Source organism: Canis lupus, chromosome 9 (genome assembly GCF_003254725.2).
Source record: "Canis lupus dingo isolate Sandy chromosome 9, ASM325472v2, whole genome shotgun sequence".
NCBI classification, from domain to species: domain Eukaryota; kingdom Metazoa; phylum Chordata; class Mammalia; order Carnivora; family Canidae; genus Canis; species Canis lupus.
Window position 1 is genome coordinate 53,234,412 of NC_064251.1, and position 27,678 is coordinate 53,262,089.

General features: G+C 44.1%; 1 protein-coding gene across 14 annotated transcripts in view; it reads left to right on the forward strand.

Annotated features, from left to right (window-relative positions):
- SETX (senataxin) overlaps positions 1–21,551 on the forward strand; it is an 80,937-nt gene extending 59,386 nt beyond the window's left edge. For 8 of the 14 annotated variants that reach the window (XM_025475577.3, XM_025475580.3, XM_049114949.1 and 5 more), the window contains 8 exons: positions 1,822–1,971; positions 3,012–3,119; positions 6,224–6,411; positions 7,433–7,525; positions 9,032–9,196; positions 13,252–13,350; positions 14,426–14,513; positions 18,283–21,551. In XM_025475577.3, the coding sequence (XP_025331362.1) occupies positions 1,822–1,971; positions 3,012–3,119; positions 6,224–6,411; positions 7,433–7,525; positions 9,032–9,196; positions 13,252–13,350; positions 14,426–14,513; positions 18,283–19,029 (1,638 nt within the window). In that variant the 3' untranslated portion in view covers positions 19,030–21,551. Of the gene's footprint in view, positions 1–1,821; positions 1,972–3,011; positions 3,120–6,223; positions 6,412–7,432; positions 7,526–9,031; positions 9,197–13,251; positions 13,351–14,425; positions 14,514–18,282 lie in introns of those variants that run through there. The other 6 variants (XM_025475583.3, XM_025475582.3, XR_003147003.3 and 3 more) reach the window with 6 other exon arrangements.
- The last annotated feature ends 6,127 nt before the right edge of the window (positions 21,552–27,678 follow it).

Genomic DNA, 27,678 nt, shown 5'->3' on the forward strand with positions numbered 1-27,678 from the left:
GATCACATGTCTGGATTCAAGTAGAGTGACAGTGGCTAGGGATTTTGCATAAGAAAGTACAAACTAAGTGTTTTACAATTCTTAGCTGAAAGCATAAACTTACATTTGTTTTTGATTGTAAGAATCTGTAGCATGTGTCACATCTTCCCTAGTATTCTTTGGATATAAAAGTACCACGGGGCACCTGGCTGGCTCAGTCGGTGGAGCATGTGACTCGATCTTGGGGTTATGAGTTTGAGCCCCACGTTGGGCATAGAACTTAAAATTCTTAAAAAAAAAAAAAAAAAAAAGGAACAAGATTTAGATTAATCAAAGCTGGGAAGAGTCAGATGTATATCCTCATCACCAGATTGCAGCCCTAATAAACCAGTGGGGGTCAGGGAGAACAGGTTATATATAGCAGCTGGTAACAGTATTAGTATTTTTAAGCTGAGATTTTTCTCTTGAATGTATTTGTTAGCCTTCCCAATAGAGCTGAATAAATATAGTTGAACTTAATCCATATTTCCATTAGTTGTTTATTCATTTAAATAAAAAATTATGTGGAAAGGTTTTTATTAAAATTAATCTGAGCCCGAGATTAATCTTCTCAAATTTAGGGATCCCTGGGTGGCGCAGCGGTTTGGCGCCTGCCTTTGGCCCAGGGCGCGATCCTGGAGACCCGGGATCGAATCCCACGTCGGGCTCCCGGTGCATGGAGCCTGCTTCTCCCTCTGCCTGTGTCTCTCTGCCTCTCTCTCTCTCTGTGACTATCATGAATAAATAAATAAAATCTTTAAAAAAAAAAAAAAAAAAAAAAAAAAAAAAAATCTTCTCAAATTTAAGGATGAAGTCTGTATTTGCATATATTGTGGCAAGTTTGCTGCTCATCACCTTGTTCTGTAGGCCATTGAATTAATTGTAGTTGGGACGCCTGGGTGGCTCAGCGGTTGAGCGTCTGCCTTCGGCTCAGGGCTGATCCTGGAGTTCGGGGATTGAGTCCCACATCGGGCTCCCTGAATGGAGCCTGCTTCTCTCTCTGCCTGTGTCTCTGTGTCTCTCATGAAAAAATAAAATCTTAAAAAGAAAAAAAAGAATTAATTGTACTTGTCAGTTTCCCTCAGTTGATGGCTGAGAGGAAAGGTATATATATGACCATGCTCTCACGGTGCTCCTGGGAGCGCCACAGTTGCCACCGTCTCCCTGAAGCTTACACACGTGCTTGGGGGTCCAAGTCTGTGGTTGAACAAATGCATGGGGATGAACCAGCAGGCTCATAGAATCTCTGATAATAACACTGGTTTATTAGCTTGGACGTTAGAGGGACTTGCACTGTCTGGTGCCAATGATGGTATCTGTGTGGCAGGGATAGACCGAGGTAGTCTTCCTATTGTGCAGGCAGAGTGCTCCTCATTTTCACAGCATTGTTGTTGGTACAAGCTATTGTAAAAGAAAGAATATTATATACTTAAAAACAGAAAAATATATGTTCAAGCTGAGTTTTGACCCTAGTTTAACTCAGATAATTGCTTCACAACTATCTCTACGCATTCTGATACCTGCCTACATACATCTGCTGTAAGAATTGTAATTTGCTTTGACCAAATCAAGCCTGAATTTATTTTTCCTAGTGTGCTAAAATCCTGTTCTGAGCTTAGACTGTAGAGCAGAGCAGCATTCTCTCGAGGGGTTTCTGCCATTCTCTAGACTTGAGGTTTCCCCTCAGCACTTGCCTAAATATCTTTGCATAATAAATGGTGGACATTTTATAGTAAAAATAGGCCTATCATAATTGAATTTCTATGTAGCTAAATATCGATTAACCTTTCTTTGTTGTCTTAGGTTCAAGGACGCCCACAAAAAACACAGAGCATCATCATCTTAGAGTCCCATGTTATCTGCTGCACATTGAGCACGAGTGGTGGTTTACTGCTTGAGTCTGCTTTTCGTGGGCAAGGGGGTGTCCCCTTCAGTTGTGTCATTGTCGATGAGGTCAGTAGGTAGTTGGCCGTATGACTTGGATGGTACTGTGAGAGCGAGTCTGGGGGAACCATGCTCCTCCCAAGATAGGGAGAGCAGAGGCCTTTGCAACTAGCTTTTACCTGCTGTCATGTATGTGTAGTCTCTGAGGTTGAAACATGCTGCTGATGGCCCCCCACAGTTAAAATGGCTTTTCCAGAATTGGGATTATAGTCTTAAGGATGCCTGATTATTCCCAGCAGATCCTTCCCAAGAAGTATCTCGCTTCTGCTTGGAATAGCTCTGGTTCCCTTTTGAAGCAGTTTTAATATAACTTTGGACAGCCCCAAGCCACAATATTTTTAGTTAACATCCTTTATTCGTAGTTCATTCACTGAGCAGACATTTGTTGGGCACTAGCCGTTTGCCAGAATGTAGAGCCAGAAGAGAAAAGACACGGAAAATGAGATACAGAGGATCAATCCAAGATCCAGTTTCACCAAAACCAAAGAACAGAAAGCTTGGAAGTGATAAAATAATTGAAGAAAATGTCATAGAAGGAAAGCTTGAGTCTTGCAGATGATGAGGCCTACAGGGAACGAGGAAGAAAGGGGGTAGCAGATAGAGAGGGACACACAGCCCCGCAGTTCACTTGGGCATGTGCCCAGCAGGAACAAAGAACAGAGCTTGGGGCATTACACTCCTTCCTGCTCATGGCTGGTTCCCAAGTGGTCATGGCACCCAAGTGGTGCTGACTTAATGGCACAAGTGCGGTGGTTCTTTCTGATTGTTTAGAGTGTTTCTGTTGTTGCTATTTTATTTTCTAACTAAAAAAAAGTCCTTATTTTTTTTTATCATTTTTCTCATTTCTCATTTTTAAGTTATTTTAATCACTTGGTGCTCATCATGACAAATACACTCAGAAATCCTTATTTTTGATACTCAAGGCAGGAGGAGAAAATGTGATACTTGTCTGAATGTTCCAACTTTTGTAAATTAGATAAAGTGTACATGGATAAAGAAACAGCAAAGATGATTAAGAATACTTTCTCATTCTATACTTTTTTCCTAAGGCCGGTCAGTCTTGTGAGGTTGAGACTCTGACTCCGCTCATCCATCGTTGTAACAAGCTCATCCTCGTAGGAGATCCTAAACAGCTCCCTCCCACCGTCATTTCTATGGTAAGTTAGTTTCACATTCATACCACTTTAAAGTAGAAGAGCCTTTTTTGTTCTTGTGTTTGGAGGAGGCTTTTCTTGGATCATCACCTCTTACTTGGAGGGAAAGGTAGGGAATGGCTAAGAAAAGAGAACCACTGTTTGAATTTTAATAGTAAAGGTCTGTGAAAATGTCCCTTTGTTCCTGATTGTGCTTATGTGCATGTGTGACCTGAGCAGTGTGAGCGTCAGGGACCAGAAGATGAGAACGACCATGTTCCGTGTGTGTGTGTTGGGCTTTTTCTTTGGGAAAGGCAGCATGTGATTTAAATTTTAAGGGCTGTATCCAGTCCATTTTAGTAACACAAACACCAAAACAGTAATAAAAATTTTACGTTTCCTAACCTCCTGATTTATATTTAAATGTATGCAAATTTGAGGAAAACATTTTAAAGAGTACTTTAAATGTACTTTTAGAGTACATTTCCAGTTTTAGAGTTCTGTGTCTTGTCGTAGAAGAAGAAAAAAAAAAAAAACGCCTTGCCTCTCCCATCCTCTGGAAGTGCAGCTTCAGGAAAAGAAAAGGAGCAATGAGCCCCGCATGTGGGAAGGACCAGCCAGCATCTCTGCTGTGGCCTGCTCCTCTCTGTTATCTCACAGGCTCTTAGAGGCTCATTGAAATGCATACCAGAATGGGACTTAGTAGTTGTTTTGGGTAATCTGAATAGGTGTAGACCATGGCTCCGAATTTAATAATAGTTGTATATTTCACTAATACATACAGAATAATGGATGCATTAACAACCAGAGGACAGATCATTTAACAGCATTTCTGTTCAGTTGGGGAATGAAAGCAAGTGGGTATTGTTGTCATTACTGTGTTTTGACTTCAGTTACTGAAAATGATTGTGTGGTCCCTCACATCTGAGCACACGTGTGTGATTGTGCTAGGGCGTTGTCCTAGAAGCACACTTGTCTCTGAGTGGAGAGCTGTGTCAGTAGGGAAAAGCTGCAGGTGATTTTGTTCATGGAAAATAATGAAGAACCAACTCAGTATTGCATTTCTTTTATTTTAATAAAAAGTAAATAACACAGCATTTCACAAATTTACTGATTTCTCCCAGGACCTCAGCATGTACTGAAAAGGGATTGTTGATGGGCCCCAACTTTACTGCCTTCTATGGTGATTGATAAAAGCAGCAAAAATGAGAAAAATCTGTTTGGGCTTTTTATTTTTACTACAGAAGCAATATAGGCTTATGAGAAAAAATTAGAAAACAGTTACAGAGTTAATTTTCTCAACATGCTTTTCTGTCTACCTGTTTCTAAGGAGAATTACTGTGAACAGTTCAGTGAGTATTTTAACAGATTTTGCTGGGCGTGTGTTTGTTTATTTATTTCTTTCTCTCAGTATTCATTGAGTGCCAAGCCTAATTCAAGTACTGTTTTAGGTGCTGATGTTAAGAAGGTGAGGAAAACAGGAAAAATCCTTGCCCTTATGGAGTTTGCATCTATGGGGTAACAGAAGTAAATAAGTCACTAAGTTATGGTATATCAGGTGGCTGTAAGACTTGTGTGTGGTTGTTGTAAGACTTGTGTGTGGTTGTATATATATGTAAGGTTTGCTTTAAAGGGAGCAGAAGCATTCTGTACCAAGTTGTCTTTTTTCCAGTCAGTAAATAGATCAGGAATATCCTTCCTTGACAGAAACATAGGAATCTGTGTTATTCTGTAGGATAAACTCAGTTTTTTTCTACAAGTGGAACTATACCCTTTTCTTTTCCTCAAGAGAGAAGATTCAAAATAGGTTTTAGCTAACTTATGAACAGATCAACTTCTGAGGATGTAGATAAAATTGTTGAACGTCTACTAATAATACTTTTTTTTACTTACACAAACCTCTTTAAAATCACATATAGAAACAACCTATGATTTAGGAAGTAATGCCTTTTTCCTCCGCTCACTCATTATTTGTGAAATAGGTTTTTCAAACTTCACACGTGTCTTGCAGCATCACGTGTGAAGAGCGCATATCCATTGTCTTAGGGCATTTTTCAGTGCACATTTGCTTCTAGATTATTTAAGACCGTAATACTTTTTGAATATTTGTATGATGTTGACATTGAAAAATATATCCCTGGGTACAGCTTAAAACTGTCTCCTCATTTGTCTTTTAGGTCACTGATTTTTCAGATCAACTCATTAATGGGTTTATGAAATCAACTTAGTAATTACTGTCAGTTGTCTGTCCCGCCCACTGGAAATTCTGTGGCACTTGATCTCATTCACCTTAGCAGTCTCAGCACCCCAAATTTTAGGTGCTCAATGTATATTGGATGGATGGATGAATGAGGAGATTGGTCTTTTAAAAAGGCTTGTGTGTGGGCAGTCTGGGTGGCTCAGCTGTTTAGCACCGCCTTCAGCCCAGGGCGTGATCCAGGAGACCCAGGATCAAGTCCTGCGTCAGGCTTCCTGCATGGAGTCTGTTTCTCCCTCTGCCTGTGTCTCTGCCTCTCTCTCTCTCTCTCTCTCTCTCTCTCTCTCTGCATCTCTCATGAATAAATAAACAAAACCTTAAAAAATAAAAATAAAAAGTCTTGTGTACAATGACAGCCAATATTTCCATTTGTGAGAGAATACCTTAGAAATAATTGTTAAAATCTGTATTGCAGTTGTTTCTTTTATCATTGGTTCTTTTAGGTGACCTCTGTTAGCATTAAAATAGCTTTGCTTATGGCCATTACAAGGTCACATCTTTTCCTTTTCCTTTTCCTTTTTTTCCTTCCTTCTTTAAAGGAAGTAGGTGCCATGCTCAACATGAGGCTTGAACTCACAACCCTGAGATCAAGGGTTGCATGCTCTACCAACTGAGCCAGCCAAGCCCCCCAGATCACATGATCAGTATGTGGGTTTTGTAAATAAACTTGTATAGTCATGCTACATGGCTTTTCAAGGCCTGAAGTCAGAAACATCTTGATCTGAATCTGTGGTTGTTGGTCATCTTATGTTGCTGTTTTCACTTAAACCTTAAACCTCGCTGTTTACATATTAGAGCTCAGTCACTGTTTTTATAATAGTGGGAAAAGTATAGACAGATGCTTGGAAATTGTTATTCTGTCCCTTTGCAGAAAGCACAGGAATATGGCTATGACCAATCAATGATGGCACGCTTCTACAAGCTGCTAGAAGACAATGTGGAGCACAATATGATCGGCAGGCTGCCTGTTTTACAGTTGACTGTTCAGTACAGGATGCATCCAGACATATGTCTCTTCCCCTCTAATTATGTTTATAACAGAAGCTTGAAAACAAATAGGTGAGTTCCATTCATTGCTCATTAGCTTATTTGATTTGTAGGCTTAGGTGCTTGGGAAGAATAGTTATTTTACTGTGTTCTTATGTTTTGTCATAAAAAGCATAAATCAAAGGTTTAATAATTTTTCCTAATTACAAAAGCCATGTTGATTTTAGCAAATGCAGATAAAAAAGAAGAGAACATTGCCCTTATTTATGCTACCCAGAAATAATCACTGGTAACATCTTGGTATATCTATTTCCAGTCCTTGTACTATGCATATCTTTTTTTACTTTTTCACTTTCTAAATTTTTGAAAAAAAGCATCACACCATACTCTGCATAGTACAGATCTTTTTTGACTTAACGGCGGAGTTATGTCCCACTAAACGTATCATAAGTCAGAATTGCATTTAATACACCTAAGCTACCAAACATAGTCTCGTCTACTCAGATGTGCTCAGAACACTTATATTAGCCTACAGTTAGGCAAAAATCATTTAATACAAAGCCTATTTTGTAATAAAGTATTGGGTATCTTGTATAATTTATTGAGTACTGTACTGTTGGTGACAGAACAGTTGTCAGCGTAGAGGTTGGTTGCCATTGTGACTGTGGGGCTGACTGGGAGTAGTAGCTCTCTGCTGCCCAGCATCTCGTGAGAGGATGGTACTGCGTGTTGCTAGTCCTGGGCAAGATCCAAATTCAAAATTCCAAGTACAGTTTCCACCAAAATGTATATTGCCTTTGTACCATAGTAAAGTTGAAAAATTGTTAAGTCCCCTAAGTTGGGGACTGTCTTGCTTTTTTCTCACTTAACTATATCGGGAGTGACATTTTAATTGCAGTTATCTTTAGTTACAGGGAGATCACTCTCCCTCACCTAGAACAGAAATAAAATTTGTTTTTTACCTTTCGCTAAAACACATTTTGGTCAAATAAAGTATTTCTTATTCCCAACTCCCTCCCTAACAAAAAATTAGTAAGAAAAAGAAAACATTTTCTTATAACTTATCTTCTGAATGGTGGCTGCTTTTTTGTAGACAGACTGAAACCAATCGGTGTTCATCAGACTGGCCATTTCAACCTTACCTGGTGTTTGATGTCGGAGACGGTTCAGAAAGACGGGATAATGAGTATGTTCTCCTCTCTCTAATCCCTGGTGATAGTCCCACAGTTATTTTCATATTTACACGGAAAACATTTTTTCTACATCTCTCTGCCCAATGCTAGTGCACATTCTTCTGTACCTAGGCTACTAGCTTTTCCTTTTTTTTATTGCAAATTACTAATCTCTTTCTCTGTACAATTCGGCCTTTTAGTTCTTCTTAACTGTATAACGAGAATCGTAATCCCTAGCATGGTAAGCACTTGAGTAAGTACATGCTAAGATCACAGCTGTGAGTAAGACAGACATGGCCCCAGTGCATGGCTTTTGTGATCTAAGAGGCGAGACAGACATACCTGGGTAATCATCAAGCTATCACCAAGAAAATTACTTATTACAGCTGGGGTAAGCGGTGTGAGTCTCAGTATAGATCCATTTGAATTAAGGTGGGAGACAGAGGGGGCAGTACCTGATGTGTGGGATTGTGATTAAGGTAACACATGCAGGTGGTCTGTGAAGGACAGAAAGGAGTTGTGACTGCTAATAGGAGAAACTGCAGAGGAGTCAGGGCTTCTCGGGAGAAAACAAAGGAGTAACAGTTTGGAGGCAGCATTTGTTAACATAGGTCCTCACATGTAGCACAGGGAAATACAGATGTCACCTCTTTGCTGAGAGTGCTGTAGGACAGGTGGCATCCTCAGTAAGAATTAGGTATTAGGTGAGCTACCCAGGTGGGGGGAGAGGACATTAGGGATACAGAATGAAGCAGTTGCCATAGAGCATCGTGGGGGTCACAGAGGAGCATTGACATGAGAGGTGACTAAAGAAGGTAAATTAGACTTCAGGGATGGAAGAGATAGTCGGCTAGGGGGCTTTTTTGTGGAGTGAGTCGCAAGTTAAGATTGTATTTGAGGCTGTTAAAGTTGCCTCAGGTGCGGTGCATGTTGCTCTTAAAGCAGCAGGGAAGGGAGGGGGTGCATGTAGTTTGGGAGATGAGCTGGGAGTGCAGGAGGTGGCCAGTGGGGAGGCCAGTAAGGATGCAACCCCGCTGTGAGATTCCACGCTGTTCACCTCTAGGGGCTGCGGCACAATCTGTGTGGACAGCACTCCTTTGGCCGCACAGCACAGCTGGTGCTGGGGATGAAGGACGATCATACAGCTAAAGCACTTTTCTCAGTGTGTGGAAGATAGTTCTTAGTGTTAGCTCTTTATTATTCATATCTTTGTTATCATAAATACCTTCTGTTCTTTCTGTTGCTAATAACCCTGTTACAACAGGGATCAGTGAGTAAACTTCAGTTGATTTCAGAGCCTTTTGTTTCTTACAACTCCCTGTTTCACTGAGTGGTTATAGGTCTTCAAGTTTAGGACATTAATGGTCATTGTACCAGCTTCTTTGAGCACAGATGACTGAATAAAGGTGAAACCTCCCTGCCTGCTCTTGCTGTAATGGAAACAAAGTAGCACAGAAGCTAGCAGTTGGGCTGCTACTAGTTTTGATGTGTTTGTTTGTTTGTTTTTTCATCTTATTTAGCTCATATGTAAATGTTCAAGAAATAAAACTGGTAATGGAAATAATTAAACTTATTAAAGACAAAAGAAGGGATGTTACTTTCCGGAACATTGGCATAATAACCCATTACAAGGCTCAGAAGACGATGATTCAGAAGGATTTGGACAAAGAGTTTGATAGAAAAGGGTGAGGCATCTATATTTTTACAGATATTTCCAGTATTTCTGTTGAATTAAAAAAGAAGAAAGAGGGGATAAAAGGAAATCTAACTCTAGGAAATGGTCTTAGTCGGTGGTAGTATAGCAGGAGGAGACTCAAGGCTCTGGTCATGCTGGGTAGGGAACGCTCACACTCCCAGCCCCACAGACCAGCCTTGGACAGAGTACCTCCTGCTGGTCGCAGTGTCCTCACCACCGCCATTGGTCATGGAGCCAACTGAGAAACCCTCCAGGCCTTTTCCTTCAGTGCCAGGGCTGGTTAATCTGAATTCTCATCTAGTAAGATTTGCGAAGTAACACTTTCACTTAGAATAAAGTGTTTAATCCTTTCCGTGCCTTTATGTATAGGGTGAAGATGATGTTTTTTTACTCGTCAACAATAAATTAAAGATTAATTATTGGAAATCCATTAACTCAAAAATTTCTTAACGTAGGAACATACAAAGCTACCAAAATTGGCTCTAGAAAAAATAGAAAATTTGAACAAGGCCTGTAAAAAAATACAGAGATGGGAGTTAGTAATCAAACACTTCCCAGCAAAGGAAAACCCAGGACTAGCCTTCACTGGTGAATTCTACCAAACATTAAGATAAGAATTAACACTAATCCTTCTCAGACTCTTCCAAAAAAATAGAAGAGGAGGGAAGACTTTCTAACTCCTTTCATGGGCCAATATTACTGTACCAGAGCCACAGAAACACATCACAAGAAGAGAAAAACTACAGGCCCGTATTATGATTATGGATGTAAAAATCCTCAACAGAATAATGGGAACTGAATTCAGCAGCATATTAAAAGGATTATATACCAAGACCTTAGTGGAATTATCTGGAATACAAGGTTGGTTCAGCATACAGAAATCAATGTGACGCACCATATTAATAGAATAAAGGGAGAAAACCCACATGATCGTCTGAGTAGATATAAAAAGAGCATTGGACTAAATCCGACACCCTTTCTTGATAAAAACACTCAACAGACTAGGAATAGAAAGGAACTTCCTCAACCTAATAAAAGGGATCTATGAAAAACCCACAGCTAACATCATACTTGATGATGAGACAGAGTGCTGCCCCCCTCCCAGGATCAGGAAGGACACCTGCTCCCACCAGTTCTGTGCAGCACTGTATCAGAGGTTCTAAGCAGAATAATTGAGCAAGAAAAAGAAATTAAAGGCATCCATATTATAAAGAAGTAAAACTCCATATTATAAAAGAAATAAAACCATCTTTTTTCATAGTTAGCAGGACCTTAGAGATAGAAAACCCTAAAGAATCCACATAAACTATTCTAATGAGTTCAGCCAACTTGTAGGATGCAAGATGAGTATACAAAAATTAGTTGCATTTGTACAGTAACGACGAGCAATCTGAAAAGGAAATCTTAATTCTGTATATAATGGAATCAAAAAGAACAAAATAGGAAAAAACGTGAAGAAGTATAAAACTTAAACATTAAAAAGTACGAAACATTGTTGAAGGAAGTTAAAGAATACCAAGGTAAATGGAAAGACAGTCTTATGTCTGTGGATCAGAAGACTTCATGCTGTTGAGGGGGCAGTACTCCCCCAGAGTGATCTACAGATTCAGTGACTGTCACAGTCCAGCTGCCTCTTTTATAGAAATGGACAGTCTTAACTTAAAATTCACATGGAAATGCAAGATACCCCAAATATCTTGAAAAAATATTGTTAGAGGGTTCGCCCTTTCCTATTTCCAAACTTACCGCAAAGCTGGTTATCAGAACGGATACTGTCCTAAGGATAGACCTGTAGACCAGTAGAATAGAATTGGGATTTCAGAAATAAACCTATTCACTTATGGCCAGTTGATTTTCAACAAGGGTGCCAAGGCCATTCAATCAGTAAATAATAGTCTTTATATAAATGGTGCTGGGCCAACTAGATCTCCACATGCAAGAGAATTTTTTTTTTTTTTGATAGTACGCTAGTGGGGGTATGAGAGGGGCGGGCCAAGGGAGAGGGAGAATCTTGAGCAGGCTCTGTGCCCAGTGCTGAGCATGGGGCTCTACCTCACCACTGGGACATCATGACCTGAGCCTAAATCAAGAGTCGGACACTTAACTGACTGAGCCACCCAGGCACTGTGAGAATAAATTTTGATTCTTGTTTCACACCATATAGAGTATAATGAACTCAAAAGTATATCAGAACACTGAATTTAAGAGTTAAAATTACAAAGCTCGAAACAAAGGTATACATCTGTGTGACCTCATTAGACCATAATTTTTCAGCGTAACACCCAAGCACAGGTTACCAAGGAAAAAATAGGTAAATTAGGCTTCCTAAAAATTAGAAATTTGTGTATGTCCAAGTACACCATCAAAAAAGGGTGAAGACAGCCTCCAGAATGGGAAACTATATGTCTAGTTCCTAACTTATCATGGTTTGACCTAGAATTTTTCATCTTTACGATGGTGTGAAAATAGTACACCTTCAGGAGAAGCTATACTTCAAATTTTGAATCTGGCTCTTTTCCCGCACTGGTGATACAGCACGAGCCTCTCTTGCGATGCTGGTCCATCAGCAGCTGCAGTTCCCAGTCAGCCCCTCAGTCACCAGGGTAAACGACCAGGATGACAACCATTCTGTACCTCTTCCAGTGTAGTAAATAAATTCTATGAAGTGGCCATCGCTTTATTATAAGGGGTTTTGTATTAGATTATTCTGCCCAACTGTAGGCTGATAGAAGTGTTCAGAGCCTGTTGGGAAGTAGGCCAAGCTAAACTACAGTGTTTATCAGTGGGTTAAGTGTAGTAAATTACATTTTTGACTTAGGATATTTTTCACTTCTGATGGGTTATTGGAATATAACCCCATCCCAAGTCCGGGAAAATCTGTACCTGCAAATCATGTATCTGATGAGTCCTCTGGATCATATAAAGAACTCAACTCAATAATAAAAAGTTGAATAATTTTAATAGGCAAATGATTTGAGTATCATTTCTTAAAAGGTTGTAAACAAAACGGTCAAGTACATGAAAAGACATTCCACATCATTTGTCATTAGGGAGAGGCAAATGAAAACCACAGTAGGGTCCCATTTCACCCACCTAAATGACTAGTAAGACATTAACAATAACAAGTTTGGGCAAGGATGTTGGGAAGTTGGAACCCTAACAGACTCCTGGTGAGAATGTAAAATGGCAGATCACTGTGGAGAACAGTTTGGCAGTTCCTCAAAAAGTGAAACATAGGGGCTGAGTGGCTCTGTCGGTTACTTGTCCTCTTGATTTCAGCTTGGGTGGTGATCTCAGGGTTGTGGGATCGAGCCTCAAGTTGGGTTCCATGCTGGACATGGAGCCTTTATGAGAGTCTCTCCCTCTGCCTCTCCTACCATTCATGTGCAGGAGCTCACGCGGGCACTCTCTCTTTTTCTCTCTCTCTCTCAAAAAAAAAAGTGAAGCATAGAATTCCCATACAACCCAGCAGTTTCGCTCCTAGATTCATACCTGAAAGAACTGAAAAAAATGTTAGCACGAAAGCATGTAGTAAACATTCATGGCAACATTGTCCATAATGGACAAAAGGGGGAAACAACCCAGATGTCCGTCAGTTGTAAATGGATAAATAAGTCATGGGGAATCTGTACAAATATTCAGTGCTAGAGGGGATGCAGTGCTGTTACACGCTATGGCAGGGATGGACCGTGAATATGTTCTAGGTGAAAGAAGCCAAGCAGGAAAGGCCTACATGTTATGATTCCATTTATATGAAATTTCCAGACAGAAAGTAGATTGATGCGTGGTTGCCTGGCCTGGAGAGAGGGAAGAATCGAGATTAACTGCTAATAGGCACAAGTGAAGGAAATGTTGAAGTACATAGTGGTGATGGTTATACAACATAGTGAATATACTAAAAACCATGGAATGCTGTACTTGAAAGTGGTGAATTTTGTTACATGAATTGTATGTTGATAAAAGATACTGAAAAGTGCTACTATATAAATCTGCATATTTAATAATTAACTTATTTCAATAAGCATATTTGTCTTTTGTAAATAGGCCAGCAGAAGTAGATACCGTGGATGGGTTCCAGGGCCGGCAGAAGGATTGTGTTATTGTTACATGTGTCAGAGCAAATGCCATGCAGGGCTCAATTGGGTGAGTGTCATTATTGGCTTTTTACTTGTCTGTAATCTCGAGTCAGATCTGTTTTTGATCACTGTTGGAGAATACCACGATTTGTTATATTTTCCTTTATAAAAACTTGGATAACACCATGAGAGTCTCCTTTTTCATTTGTGAAGTTGATGCCCTGTCAGATCTGTTTCTCTGGGACCTGGTATGTAACCTGCATCCAGGGACAGTCTGTTCTTTTACTTCTGAGTGACCTGACCCCTGGCTCAGGGGCAGTTTGCAGGGGGCCTGTTCTCTCCATGATCTGTCACAGAGTGGCTTTTCATCTTCTCTGTGTTTTTGTGCTTTGGCTAAGTTTGTAAACCTTAATAACTACTGTCAGTTTACTCACTAATGATGCCAAGAACACTATAATGAATGGCAGAAATACCCCCTGAGTCTCGGAACCCTGAGACTCTTGCGTGAGCTGTCTTTTACTGCTGCTGAGCAGCAGGTAAAATTTACACGTTTTAAGTATGTTTACTTGCTCTTAAAGAAAATAGTTCTGTGAGTTACCTCTGCCCTGTTTGGAGCAAGTCTGCATAGACCAATGGAGGCGTGGGATCTCTGGAGCGTCCTGTGGATTGGAAAAGTTACTTTTTCCATACAGCAGTTCTGTTATTTCTGAGCTCTCCTCAGATCTGTTGGTGCATTTTTCTGTTTCTGCTCCGGCCCCACAACCTTTTTCTGATCCTCAAATATATTTCAATTAAGAGTAACTGATCTAGGAACATATTTTTAGGATGTTTGTAAAGCTTAAGAATGACAGTGTTAAAATTCCCAGCATCTCATTCAAGTCAGAATAGGAAATTGACGGACAGGTGCATCACTTTGAAGGAAAGCTCCAGGCCTTTTGTTTGCTGTTTTTAATGGGAATTGCTTTTTTGTGCTGGGAACTCTGTTGGAAAGAGGGAGACAATGATGTACCGTTAAAGAAGGAGAAGGAGCCAAGGAAATCTGTCTGAAGTAGTGTCTGGGTCTCACCTGCACTTAATATATTAAGTCATTCTGCAGAAAGAAGGAACTTTTTTTTTTTTTTTTTTTTTTTTTTTTTGCTTAGATTTCTGGCAAGTTTGCAGAGACTGAATGTCACCATCACACGAGCCAAGTACAGTCTCTTCATCCTCGGACATTTAAGGACCCTGATGGTAGGTGCATTCTCGGGATCAGAGTACTCCAAAGTTTGCCCATTGTTACTGATGCTGGGTTTATGTTTTTATTTTCCATCAAAATGGAATTGATTACAGGATTACAAAATCATGAACTTTGTTCCCCTTGGTTGTCCTGTCTCTCAGCAGTGCCTGCCTGGGAGCTTTTACACGTGTAAACCTGTAACCCTTTTCCCATCCAAGGCCAAGTATCCACAACAGGTTCTCAAGATGACTTTTTTTTTTTTTATGTCTCCATCATAGAATTATTGAGATAAATAAACCATGCATGTAAAGTACTAGACCAATTGTTGGCTCTTAGCACTCAGCTATGTGGCCCAGCTTAATGCCAGTAGAGGGAGTTTGCAAGAGGAAGCTTGGATCTTCTTTTCTTTTTGGGCACTTAAAGCAGTACTGTTTGCTCTGTGTCAGTTGGCAGGAGGGAAGCCGTGTCAGAGCTCCTCTAGCATAGATGGCAAGTTTCCATCAGTAAGAGAGAGTGTGGCCTCATTCACTGGCATCACAGCTCTTAAAGCAGATGTTTGCTGCTTGCCTCATTAGGGGTCGGGACCCTGAATTCTTCTAATTTCTGTATTTCGCAAAACCATTGGTTTATCTTAGGACAGGAAGCTAGCACATGAGATTTTTTTCACTTTTTCCCTTATTTCCTGGTTAGTACCACCAGAGGGCATTCAAATACAGTCTTTCTCATTTAGTTGTTTTTTTTTTTTTTTTTTTTTTTTTTTTTTTTTTTTTTTTTTATGATAGGCACACAGTGAGAGAGAGAGAGAGAGAGGCAGAGACACAGGCAGAGGGAGAAGCAGGTTCCATGCACCGGGAGCCCGACCTGGGATTCGATCCCGGGTCTCCAGGATTGCACCCTGGGCCAAAGGCAGGCGCTAAACCACTGAGACACCGGGGCTGCCCCCATACCGCCTATTTTTAAGTTGATACTGAAAATTTATTATTGTAAGTTGAAGTATTGCTAAAGATTTTGTTTTGAATGTATTATAAATGTTGACGTAAAATAAAACTAAAATTATTACAGATAAATCATTTACCTCAATCTTAAATCCAGTGGGACAGATAGCAATATGAGTCATTTTGTTCTTTGAAATTGAATTTCCATTTGTTCTTGCTTGGGATAAAATTCAGGAAGATACATATTTAAAAGCCTTCCTGTTATCTCACTATATATATTACCTTTCTCTACTACAAAAATTTATATACAAATTGAAAGTTAAAAAAAAATATATTTTTATTTTATAAGTATTTTGGGGAAGCTTTGTGAACAGTACACAGAACTTCTCTGCTTTTTCTACAGCTTCCTATGAACCTATACTTACCTCAAAAGAATAGACTTTTTATAGAATTGTTTTTCCTGGGATCATAAGGATCTAAGTGTTAAAAAATGATTTCTTATCAACTGGTTAATCTATAAGAATTATTATTTTTACACAGTTGAGTTTTGGTAATGTTTTAACCTGAAAGGTAAAATGTTAGAGCTGCATGTCTCCTAGTGACACCCTGATTGAAGGAGCCTTCATAGGCACCCCTCTCTTGACTGCCCCCTCTCTTCGGCTCTTCTGCATGTGCCTGGAGTGGTCAGCATTGGGGTGGACGAGCTGGGACCATGAAGGTTGGAGTGGGGCGGGAGAGTCCCAAGAGCATGCAGGGAGCTGGGGTGTCTTCACAGGAGCCACTGGTGAAGAAGGACACAGAAGAAGTAGAAAAGGAAAACTTTCAATTTACTACCTGGTCTTTCCAACTGACTTCTGTGGTCCTTGGAGCTTTCTTCCTTATTTATTTATTTATTTTTTATTTATTTATTTTTAAAAATAGTACGGTTTCCCTTATGGAAGTAGAATCAACAGGGAAAGCACTTGGTTTGCTTTGAGAAATCAAGAGGAGTTGCCCCTTCTCAAAACTGTTTTTGTGATCCTAGGATCAGATTAAATACCAAGTTGAGGTGTTGTCAACTTGGCAAAAAATAGGGCCCTCTGCTTTATGTCCTATCTGTGTTTCAGACTCAGGGTGAGGATCTCTAGACTAGTGCTCCAAAGTGAGGAAGGGCTTCGAGCCCTGGGGCCTGCCCAGTGCACGCTGGTCCCATACACGTGAGTGTGTACAAGACTTCCTTTAGCCCTCACAGAATCTCAGCTCGTCAGATTCTAGAAGCCATTATGATAAGAATCATGATTTTCATGGACTACTATTAAACTGTGACACTTTATCTTCACTTAGAGTTTTTGTATTAAAAGAATTCTTTTAGATTTGTTTCAACAAGACAGACTTTTATCCTCTCATCCTTGTTCATTCATAAAAGAGAAAATACAAAATGAATAGGCTGAGATCTTTCTGAAAGGATGTCACTTCCCGAGTCTTGCACTACAGGATCGGTTCCCAGGTCACAATCACGTGTGGGCTTGTTCCTGCACAGACTGTCCCCTCTGTGTGGTCAAGAGGGTTGGGGACTCCGCACTTCCTAAGGGTGCCTTGCCATGGTCTTTAGGATTCTCTTCCAACTCCTGGTCTCCATTCTCCCAAGTGTTAGCACTCGTACTTTCTTTTTCTTCTTTTTTTTTAAAAAGATTTATTTATTCAGAGAGAGCGAGAGAGAAGCAGAGACACAGGCAAAGGGAGAAGCAGGCTCCATGCAGGAAGCCTGACGTGGGACTCGATCCCGGGTCTCCAGGATCACACCCCGGGCTGCAGGCGGCGCTAAACCGCTGCGCCACCGGGGCTGCCTGCACTCTTTCTTATCAGAAGGTATCAGTGGATAAGTTTTCATGCAAGAGCTGGGACTTCTTTTTTCTTTTCTTTTCTTTTCTTTTCTTTTCTTTTCTTTTCTTTTCTTTCTGATTTATTTATTCATGAGAATACACAGGAGAGAGAGAGGCAGAGACACAGGCAGAGGGAGAAGCAGGTTCCACACAGGGAGCCCGATGTGAGACTCGATCCTGGGACTCCAGGATCACGCCCTGGGCTGAAGGTGGTGCTAAACCGCTGAGCCACCCAGACTGCCCTCATTCTTTCTTTAAATGGTTTATTGATTAAAAGTCAGGGAGTTGTGGTTGGCTAGCCATGAATTCTTCAGGATTAGGTCCTTGGAAACTACCACCTGGCCAGGAGGTAACCCAAACTAAGAAATGATAAAATGTGAAAACAACGTGTATTTTAGCATCAGTTAAATAAGACATGCCCATTTTACAGATTAGGAAACCGGCTCAGAGAGGACGAGTTGACCAAGGACATGCAGCAAATATACTTGATTAAAAAATATTTTTTAAAAGATTTCATTTATTCATGAGAGACACAGAGAGAGGCAGAGATACAAGCAGAGGGAGAAGCAGGCTCACCATGTGGAACCAGATGGTGGGCCTTGATCCCAGGACCCCGGGATCACAACCTGAGCCGAAGGTAGACACTCAACCACTGAGTTATCCAGGCGTCCCAGTAGTTGAAATTTAAATAGCTGCTTGTGTCTGCTGGCAGCCCCTACAGTCTGCAGAACTGCTGGTTGGTTACCACATGGCATGAGTCATAAAGTAAAATGGTGCAAGTTTTTTCTTAAAGGTGATGACCGGTGCTCTTTCCTGCTAACATGGCTTCATCGCTCTGTACTTGGACTTATTTTTCCTTTAATGGATTCTTGAGAATCTATTCATGAAGTATATTTCTTGTTACTCAGGAATGAAAACAAACTTCATGCTTCCCAAGCATGTGAGTGTCTTTGGTGTGTAATTATTTCTCTTTTTTCTATTTCAAGGAAAATCAGCACTGGAATCACCTGATTCAGGATGCACAGAAGCGGGGCGCCATCATCAAGACCTGTGACAAGAACTATAGGCACGATGCGGCGAAGATTCTGAAGCTGAAGCCTGTGCTGCAGAGAAGTCTGACTCACCCTCCTGCCATAGCCCCGGAGGCATCCAGACCCCAGGATGGCTTGCTCAGCGGCAAGCTAGACAGTGAGTTTGCCAAGACCTCTTTCACGTCTTCCCTGTATCACACGGCATCTGACTCCAAGGAATCTGCTGGGACTGTCACTACAAAGGACCCCGAAAGGCCTCCCATTCAGGACCGACTGCGGGACCCACGACTGCTTCGGAGGTTGGGCATGGACCCCGAGGCCAGAGGGACGTGCTTGCGGGAGCCGCAGCCCCTGAGCCCCCAGCATCTTGGAGCAACACCTCCCTCAGGAGAGCCAGGCTTCCCCATGAGTCACCAGGACCCAGGGGGTGTGCCCCAGGCCACCACCCAAGGAGCCACGCCAAACAACCACAGACCTCACGTGCAGGGCGAGCCTCCAGCGGCGGGCACAGATGTTCCCACAAGTAAGAGGAAAGGTGACTGGGAAGCAGGGCTGAGCCACAGAAGAGAGAGCAGGGCCTTCAGTGAAGGGGACCAGGAGAGCTGGAGCCCCAACAGCAAGCACTCGAGGAGGAACCTGGACTGGGACAGGAGAGGGCTGGAGAAGGATGACAGTGGCTCTAAGAAAAGAAAGCTTTTATAGTACAGCCTGGTGACACGGGCTGCAGCCACAGCAGCGTGCAGACTTAGGTGACCAGTGAACGGGACTGTTCACATAAGATTATTTTTTTTCCTTAAAGGAGTTGGTGTGCTGTTGGAAAAATGGAAAATGTATCCTAACACCTGTGCCTCTTGGTCATCTTCCATAGTTTCTGTCAGTTGTAAAAGCTTTCGAGGGCCTCCGTGTGTTGTAATGTCCATAAAGTGGGAGACTTGAGATGTTGGTCTCTTGTCCTTCTAAGATAAGGGCTCAGACTGGAGTGGATGTTGTAAAAGTTGAAATGTATATTTGTATAGCAAATAACAAAATTGTTTTAAAATTTAACCTAGTAGACCACTTTTCTTTCCCCTGCTTAAAATGTTAAATCATTTTCAACAGAACAAACTGTATATTTAAAAAAAAAAAAAGAGGAGGGCAGGGCAGGCCCTTTCAGACACTGTCAGGGCAGGACAGACCTCTTCAGAAGCCCAGGTCATCTGGAAGCAGCGGAGTTAATGCTGGTGGGTCAGGTGGCTCTGGTTCTTTTTAAGAAAACAAGTGGAGTCTCCTGGGGGAAACTTTGGGAAGCAGAGTCATGTTAGGTAAAGTTCTGCTGTTGTTGGAAATTTGCAGCTGAGTTTCCTTGGCACAAGATGTTTCATTTCTCTGATAAGTCCATCCACCTATTTCAGAAGCACATAGTTTTCTAGCTAAAATTCTTAGAATTTTAGAATTCAGAAATTCTTAGAATTTCTAGCTAAAATTCTTACTCTTCTTGGAATAGACAAATACAAAATGAAAGAATAATTCTTGACACACCACTCAGATGCCCCCAGCATAGTGAGTGTCCTGTAACTGGTGGGTTATGGGTCCCGTGGTTACCGGGTGCTGGGTCAGCCCTGGAAGAACCCGATGCTTGTGTGCACAAGCTTGCTGCTGCCTGGAGAATCCAGTCCATTCTGTGGGGGAGCCTGGGGAGCTTCATGTTAGACCTCTCCCTAGGGGACTCCACTCACCGACCCGGCAGCTTGGGATCCAGGAGGGTAGGCCAGATAGAATACTGGAGGCAGGGGAGAAACACCTTTTTTAAAGAGAAAGGTGAAGGGAAGGGCAGATACTTGAAGTTGGGACTCCAGAAGAAGAGAGTTGACAGGTTTCCTGTGATCTTTGGAGACTGTTAACTGATGAAAAGACACCACTGTTGTAGGGTCACCTGGTTAGAGAGGGTTGTGCTCTGGAACAGGGTGCCATGGTGAGTTGATGTTGGAGTACCTGCACAAGGGAGGCTCTCTCATTGCAAAGTCCAGTTTTCCAAACAGACACAAGAATATATGGTAGCGATATTTGCCACTTGTCAGAACTAGTGGTTGGTGGGGAATGCCATGCAGCCCATTAGCTAATTTGAGGAGGGAAACAGACCCCTGAAGGTTAGTGCACACCATTCAAACTTTTGCCACCTGTTCTTTAAGCAAAGAGGGCTTTGTGTCAGAAATTCTACTCAAGCCGATTGTTAAAAGCATTAAAACAATGTTTGCCAAAAGTTCAAACATTCTGCTTCTTCATTACCCACATCTTACCCCCAGTGGGGTCCAGACGTCTGTTGACGTGGAGCGGAAGCTCTTGGCCCTCAGGGAGTACCTGCTCCCTGTTTGTAGAGTGCTGGTCCTTGGCTACACAGTGTAAGAAAGTGCAGGACGAGCCGCACCCTGTCCAGGTCCAGGGCTCTGTAAGCTTCCTGCTTGTGCCTTTGGCAAGAAATGTCACTGTAACGTTGAGTTGACCTCCTACTACTCTCTTGGCAAAGTGCTTGATTGAGCAGATTCTTGGTAGCAATTTAAAAGGTCTACAACTCCTTAGGCTGAGAAAGGAGGCGTGACAGCCACAGTTGGGGTCAGGAAGGTTCCCCCTCTGCTGGTGCAGCCCGGGAAGTAAGAAAGAAAGGTTCCCAGCCTGCAGACTTTGCTGCCACACCTGGGCCACATTCCTTCCCCCTTCTTGTTGAGCATGATCCCTCTTCTCACCACACCGTGTCCATGGGCTGGCTCCACACTCTCCTTGCCTGAGCAGGGGAGCATCTGCAGCCAGTGTCTTGGCAGCCTCTTCCCTGCAAACACATCCTATCTGACACTGCATTTGAAACCGTTTGTTATTCCAGTTGGTAAAAAAAAAAAAAAAAAAAAATGTTGGCATAAAACATTTCCTACATGCAACATGGCCTTTCTTGATGTGGCTGTCATAGCTGTGTTGTTGATTGGTAGTTAATCTTCTCACAGAGTGAAGAGTACAGCTGTTTGCTTCGTCCTAGCCACGGCGTTACAAGGAAGTGTCCTGTCTTCAGTTTCTGTTCTTTTCGACCTGAATATATTCTGCTTAAAAACTTGTTTTGCTTCTCTGTGTATAATTTTCCTTGGATTTATATGCATGGTTCTGTTTTCATATATTTCCAGGAGCAAATTTGATAAGTACATGTGAATAACCTCCTGTAAATGGATTTTATAACAAAAATGTACTATTTTCTAAAAGTAGTTGTGTAGATAATTCTTTGCTGCAGCTTTGACTCTACGTTCTTTGTTCACGGCTGGGATTTGGTAAACAGTAGCCCTCTTTAAAACCTCTTTAAAAACCTCCACTTAAGAGAAACTGGTGAAATTAAAAGTGGACACTGGAAAACTGACCTGAGTTAGGTGGGGTTCAGGGGCAGTGTGCTCCTGGTGCACTCAGCCTGCTGTTGGTGTGTCCTCTACAAAAAGCTGGAGGCCCGGATTGGCTTTATTCAGGTCTCTTCTCCAGTGCCCCCTCCTGGCCTCCTGTGAAACCTGCTCCATGATGTCACAAGGTGTGTCACAACAGCTGTGGTGGCCAGTCCTGTGTGGAGACTTGGCCCTGACCCAGAAGCCTGCTCACCTTTAGGCAAAGGCTGGGGAGGGTGATGGCCACAAGTGGGCCATGCTGCTTATGAGCAGTAGCTCCAGAGCGTGGCGTGGGACTACCGCGCTCCTGTGGGATGGCACCTGCTCATTCCAGAGTCGTGCACACAGGTCCCGGAGAGGGCCAAAAGACGGATGGGGGAAAGGGGGGCATCCTAAATTAGCCAAATGACCTGGTGAGAAACCAGGGTCCTGATGGCCATTTTGTCTGCAGAATTCATTACTGCAGCATCTGTAGTGGTGATTTTTAAAGTCCCTCCTGCTCAGCTCACCCACGCAGTCCCCACCACCTCCCAGGTTTCGCCATTCATTGTTTGAGGAATAAATAATTCAGGGAGGAAACTAAAATTTTGCTTCAGCTAACATAGAATTTACATGTTGTGCAGAGCCACAGCAGCACTTTCTGTGCACAAGGGACCCCTCCATCACCCTTAAGGGACCTGAGTTATTGTCGCCCAGTCCTACTGTTATGGAGGCATTGGCCACATCAAGTGGCATACACGGTGTCCACAGACAGATGGGGTGTCTGGAGTCCCGCAAGGCAGTCCCCGTGTGCCTTGCTGCCCGGCACTCCAGCTCGGCTGCGTTGGCTGACGCAATGGCCTTTGTATTTCAGACACATTCCTGCAAGAAGTGTTAATGTGCGGTTTTCAACCTGGGGACGCACTTCCGAGTCTCCTGGGGAGCTTTTGAAAAATTCTCCTGGGCTCTACCCAAGAATTTCTGATGTCATGGGTTTAGAGCCCAGCGCTTGCTGCCTTTTTTTTTTTTTTCTTTCATTCTTTTTTATAAACTATCTTAAACTCACTCAGATAATTCCATTGAGCAGCCAGCCTTGAGGCCTGGCTCCTAGGGCTCGGGAAGAGAGAGGAGTAGCCCGAAGGCCCATGGGGGTCTTGTCTGCTTCCTCAACGCATCATCTCCCCCAGGAGCCCTGGACAGGGTATCTGGACATCTTCGCTTGCGTGTTCAGGAGGTCCCCAAGGACAGCAGGAGGCGGGGAGAACTGGAAACCTCTCGGGTGACTCCTGGTGCCATCAGAAGGGAGGAGATCCACAGCGAGTCCGTGTGGCCAGAGTCCTCAAAAAGGCGACCAGCCTGTGCTCGCCCCCCAGGGAGCCCTTGTGGTTGTGTAAGCAAGGAAGGCTGAATCAAGACCATACACAGCAGGGTCCTCGAGGCCCGTGTCCCTGCCGCACGTGATCCTGGAGCCTTCCCTCCAAGCACTGATGTCCAGACCACCTTGTTGCTGGAGGTTTTCCAGTTCAAGCTCCTATGGATGGAGTGAGTTGCCCGGGGCGAGAGAGCCAGGAACCAGCACAGCTCTAGTTCTGGTGACCAGCGCTTGTTTACAAGCCCAACAGAAGGTGCCAGCAGGACCAAATGCCAGCCCAGGCCTGTGTACACACAACAGGCCTCAGAGAGACTTGGTGTTAGCTGCGGGGAGGCAGGTCCACCTTAGCTCTGTCCTGGCCGCCAGCTTCCTACAGCTAGCAGCCTCCGTGGGCTTTGCTTTCTTTCCCAAAGTGGAGATTGGCGTTTGAGTTCTTTTTTCTGATTCTTTTCATAAGTAAGTTCCAAAATTCTAGGCCCTGATCCATGAGGTTCTGGGGAGAAAGGCCAAGAGGGTGATGGATTTCTGTCCTAGCCCATTTGGGCTGCCATAACAAGTTACCAGAGATCAGATGCCTTATAAACCACATGTATTTCTCAGCTGCAGAGGCTGGGAGTCCAAGATCACGGCACCAGCGGACAGTGTCTGGTGATGGCCTTGGCCTTGCTGTGTCCTCAGGAGGCGCAAGGGAGCACTGGGTGTTATGCTATGTGTTGGCAAATTGAACTCCAATTAAAAAAAAAAAAAAAAAAAAAAAGGAAGCTCTCCAGGGCCTCTTTTGCCTCTCTTGTAAGGGCACTAATGCCACTTGTGAGCTCCTACTGTGTGACCTAATCACCTGCCAAAGGCACCACCTCCTGATCCCATCACCTTGGGGGGCAGAGTGGGGGAGGAGGAGACACGAACATTCCTTCCGTGGCCGTGGCCGTTTGTACGTTTGTACGTCATCAGCTTGGGCAGGCTGAATTCCCTGCAGGTTTGCTTTAGGAGGGGCTGCAGGGGGACACCGTGTGAGGCCAGGAAGGCAGCAGCCCTACCATCACAGGCTCTGAAGGCTGGGACAGGCCAGAGGCCCTGTCGGAACTCGTGCCTCTTGTCACCGCTGGCTCATTGGCATGGGGCCTGCAACGGTCGTTGAGCTTGTCCACTACCTGGGCCAGGTGGCTGTTTGGCCCCAGCTTCTGCTGGGGGACGCCCTGTCTCCAAAACAGTGGGCAGACCGACGCAGGCTCCAGTCCACCTCGCAGATTGCAGCTTGCCTTTCCTTTCCCACTTCACGTCCGCCTTCCTTCCCTGACTGCCCGCCTGTAGACTTTAAGCTCTAGCAGGAGGCGTGAGGACAACTGTCTCACTGGGATGGTTCAACCAGCTCCTAACTGCATAAGGCCAAGTCCAGGAGATAATACCTGACGTTGATTCTTTACAGTGGTTCTGCTTAACTGAACTCTCAGTCACTAGAACCCTCTGGTCCCTCCCAGTAGCAGAGTGGGTAGTCCCCTCTGGTACTGAGACGCAGCTGGACATTGTGGAAACGTGTGACTGCAGAGGTACGAGCCTCTCTCTCTCTCTCTCTCTCTCTCTCAGACCTCCTGCTGTGGGGGAAGCCAGCTGCCTTGCTGTGAGAACACTGAAGAATCTCCATGGGAGAGGTCCTTGTGCAGAGGAACCGCCTTGTGCCAACAGCCAGCAGCGTCAACATGGGCGGTGAGGGCGCCATCTTGGAAGTGGACCCTCCAGCCCCAGTCAGGCCTTCAGATGGTACAGCCCTAGCTGACACCCCAACTGCCGCCTCAAGAAAGTCCCTGAAGCAGAAGCACCAAGCTAAGCTGCATTAGAATTTCTGACCCACAGAATGCCATGAAGAATGAGATAGAAAGAAGAATGAGATAGTGTTCTGCTGCATACCTGAGGAGGCGAGAAGGCTGACTGACAGGTGACAGGTAGAGTAGAAGTTGGCATTGCAGACAAAGGCGGGAAGCCCCAGTGAAAGAAGAGCATGGTTGGGTCTGAGAACCCAGCGGCAGGAGCCAGCAGTGAGGCGGGGGGGACTGGCTAAGGAAGGCCAGCTCCTGCAGGTTCTTTTTTGGCTGGTGAGCACCCAGGTGTTACCCAAAGGGCAATAGGGAGGCCTTGAAGGTTTTAAAGCAACTCAAATGCCTTGATTGGAACCCTCATATCTGGCACTCTCCTCCCAGGTCTCATGGGGCATGGGGACTGGTCCTGCAGCACCAGCCACATTACAACTGCCTGGTGTGCCATTATAACTAACAGCAGTGGAGTGGTGAATGATGGTACCTCTCTGGGGCACAGTGACAGACCCCCAATATAGTTTTCAATTATTTTTATTGACCTGGAAAAGGTTCACAATATTGTGGTAAGGTGTGGTCATATTTTTGGTGTGTGTGTGTGTGTGTGTGTGTGTGTACATACAACACACAGATTTTTGTCATAAAAAAAAATCCTAGGGGAGCCTGGGTGGCTCAATGGGTTAAGCATCGACCTTTAGCTCAGGTAATGATCTTGGGGTCCTGGGATTGAGCCCCAAGTTGGGCTCCCTGTTCAGTGTGGGGAATCTGCTTCTCCCCTGCCCCCCTCCCCCTGCTCATGCTCACTCATTCTCTCTCTCAAATAAATAAATAAAATCTTTAAAAAAAATACCTAAAAGAACATTTGCCAACATGTTTAACAAGGGTTAGATAGTTGGGTTTTTAAAAATAGTTTTTATTTCTTAGAGCATTTAGGTTCACAAAAGGAGAGGAAGGTACAGAGAGTCTCCAAAGACCCTCCTCCCTACACTCATCCACAGCCTCCCCAACTGCCGACACCCCTGTCCCGGGTGTAGACATTTGTTGCAGTCCATGAGCCTACACTGAATAGGTTGGTATCACCAAAAGTCCATGATTTACATTAGGGTCCACTCGCTGATTTCCATGGTTCTGGATGGCCCTGTGATGACACCCATAGGACACCCATAGGAGCAGCAAGCTCCAGGATAGTTCCAAAGCCTGAGAAATCCTCCATGCCCTGACTATTCCAGGGAGTAAATGCAAGTTTATTTTGTATACTTTTTTTCATTTTTCCCTTTGTTGTCCAGTGAGCATGAATTATTTTTGTAATAAAAATAATTGTATTTTAAAGGAAACACCAGTTCCTTTGGTCGTTCTCTTTTACAAATAGTGTTGCCCTGGCACCTAAAGAAAGGCTGTGTTAACAAATCTTTCTCCTGCCTGATGATCCACTTGCCCGCGGTGGGCTCCTGGGCTGTGGCCGCCCTGCGCAGGTGCTCATCATCCCCCCGGCTCCTGGGCTCCCCCGCGGCCTCAGCCACCAGGCCCCCTGGCCTTCCCTCTCAGGACCTCCAGTTCTAGGGGTGCAGCAGGGGCTCACAGGATGAATGGCTGGGTGGGGGGCAGCTGCGCGGCAGGGGACACGAGCCTCCCTTGCTGCCCAGGGTCCACATCAGCTGGATGCTGCACCAGGGATGCCGGTGGTCCCCACAGTGCCAGGTGTGCAGGCCAAGTGTGCCGGTGCTGGAACTCAGGGCGCTGTTGGCCTGCCCCCAGCTCCCTGGGCACATGGAGGGGACCTGCCTGGGGATCTGCACCCCTGCTCAGTTCCAGGTGGGCCATGGTGACAGCAAACAGCGCTGCCGCCCTGCAGCCTCCACGTACAAAGAGCAAGAGGCAAAGAGCAGGGCAGAGCTGAAAGGAGGTGGCAGGTAGGGGAGCAGATTTTCCTTCGGATACACCCCCCGCGCGGTTGTGCACCACGATAAATGTAATTTGTTCTGCGGTCTTGGTCGAAAGGTGTGAATTTTGTCCATCTACATTGGCTGCTCTCAAGGTCGGTTAGACCTGGGGCCCCTGATGGCCTCTGCCAGTGTCCCCACAAGTCCCAGGGGAGGAGGGGCAGAGGGAGACAAAAGAAAGGCATCTAGCGCCGTTGCTGCTGGCACTGGATGCATTGCTTCATCAGGGAAGATGCGCCAACATGCGCAAAAAAAAAAAAAACAAAATCTATAAACTTTAGGCGCTGACTTCTTTAAACGGCACAAACGTGTGCCACCAGGGGGGCTTCTGGCCCCACTCTGGCTCTAGTCGGGACTCTAGGCAAACTGATGCAATCGTTTTGTATGTTTTAGCCTTTTTATGGAGGATGTGATACTAACTACATCTCTCCTGTGATTTGAATTTGCTGCTCAACATTGTATTTTAAGAACAACCCGTGGTGAGGCATATAGCTCTGATTTAGTGGTTCTCAAGTGAGGGGGGCAGTTGTTGCAATTTGGGGGTGGGTGCTACTAGCATCGATCACAAGCCAGGGGTGCTGCATAACATGGCATGGTGCACAAGGACGGCCCCCTGCTGCACAACGATCCGGTCCCAAACGCCAGCAATGCTGCAGCTGCGGGACCCTCTCCCAGTCATCCCCTGCCACTTCTGGATGCTACCCCAGCACAGGATGCCCCCGCATCTAGCCTCTTGGGGAGAGGCATCTGGACTGTTCCTGTATATCACTCACTGTTCTATACTTCAGGGATCACTCTTGTATGGATACTCTTGTTCCTCATGTGGGGTTTTCTCTAGAATGTATACCTAGGAGTGGAGTCAC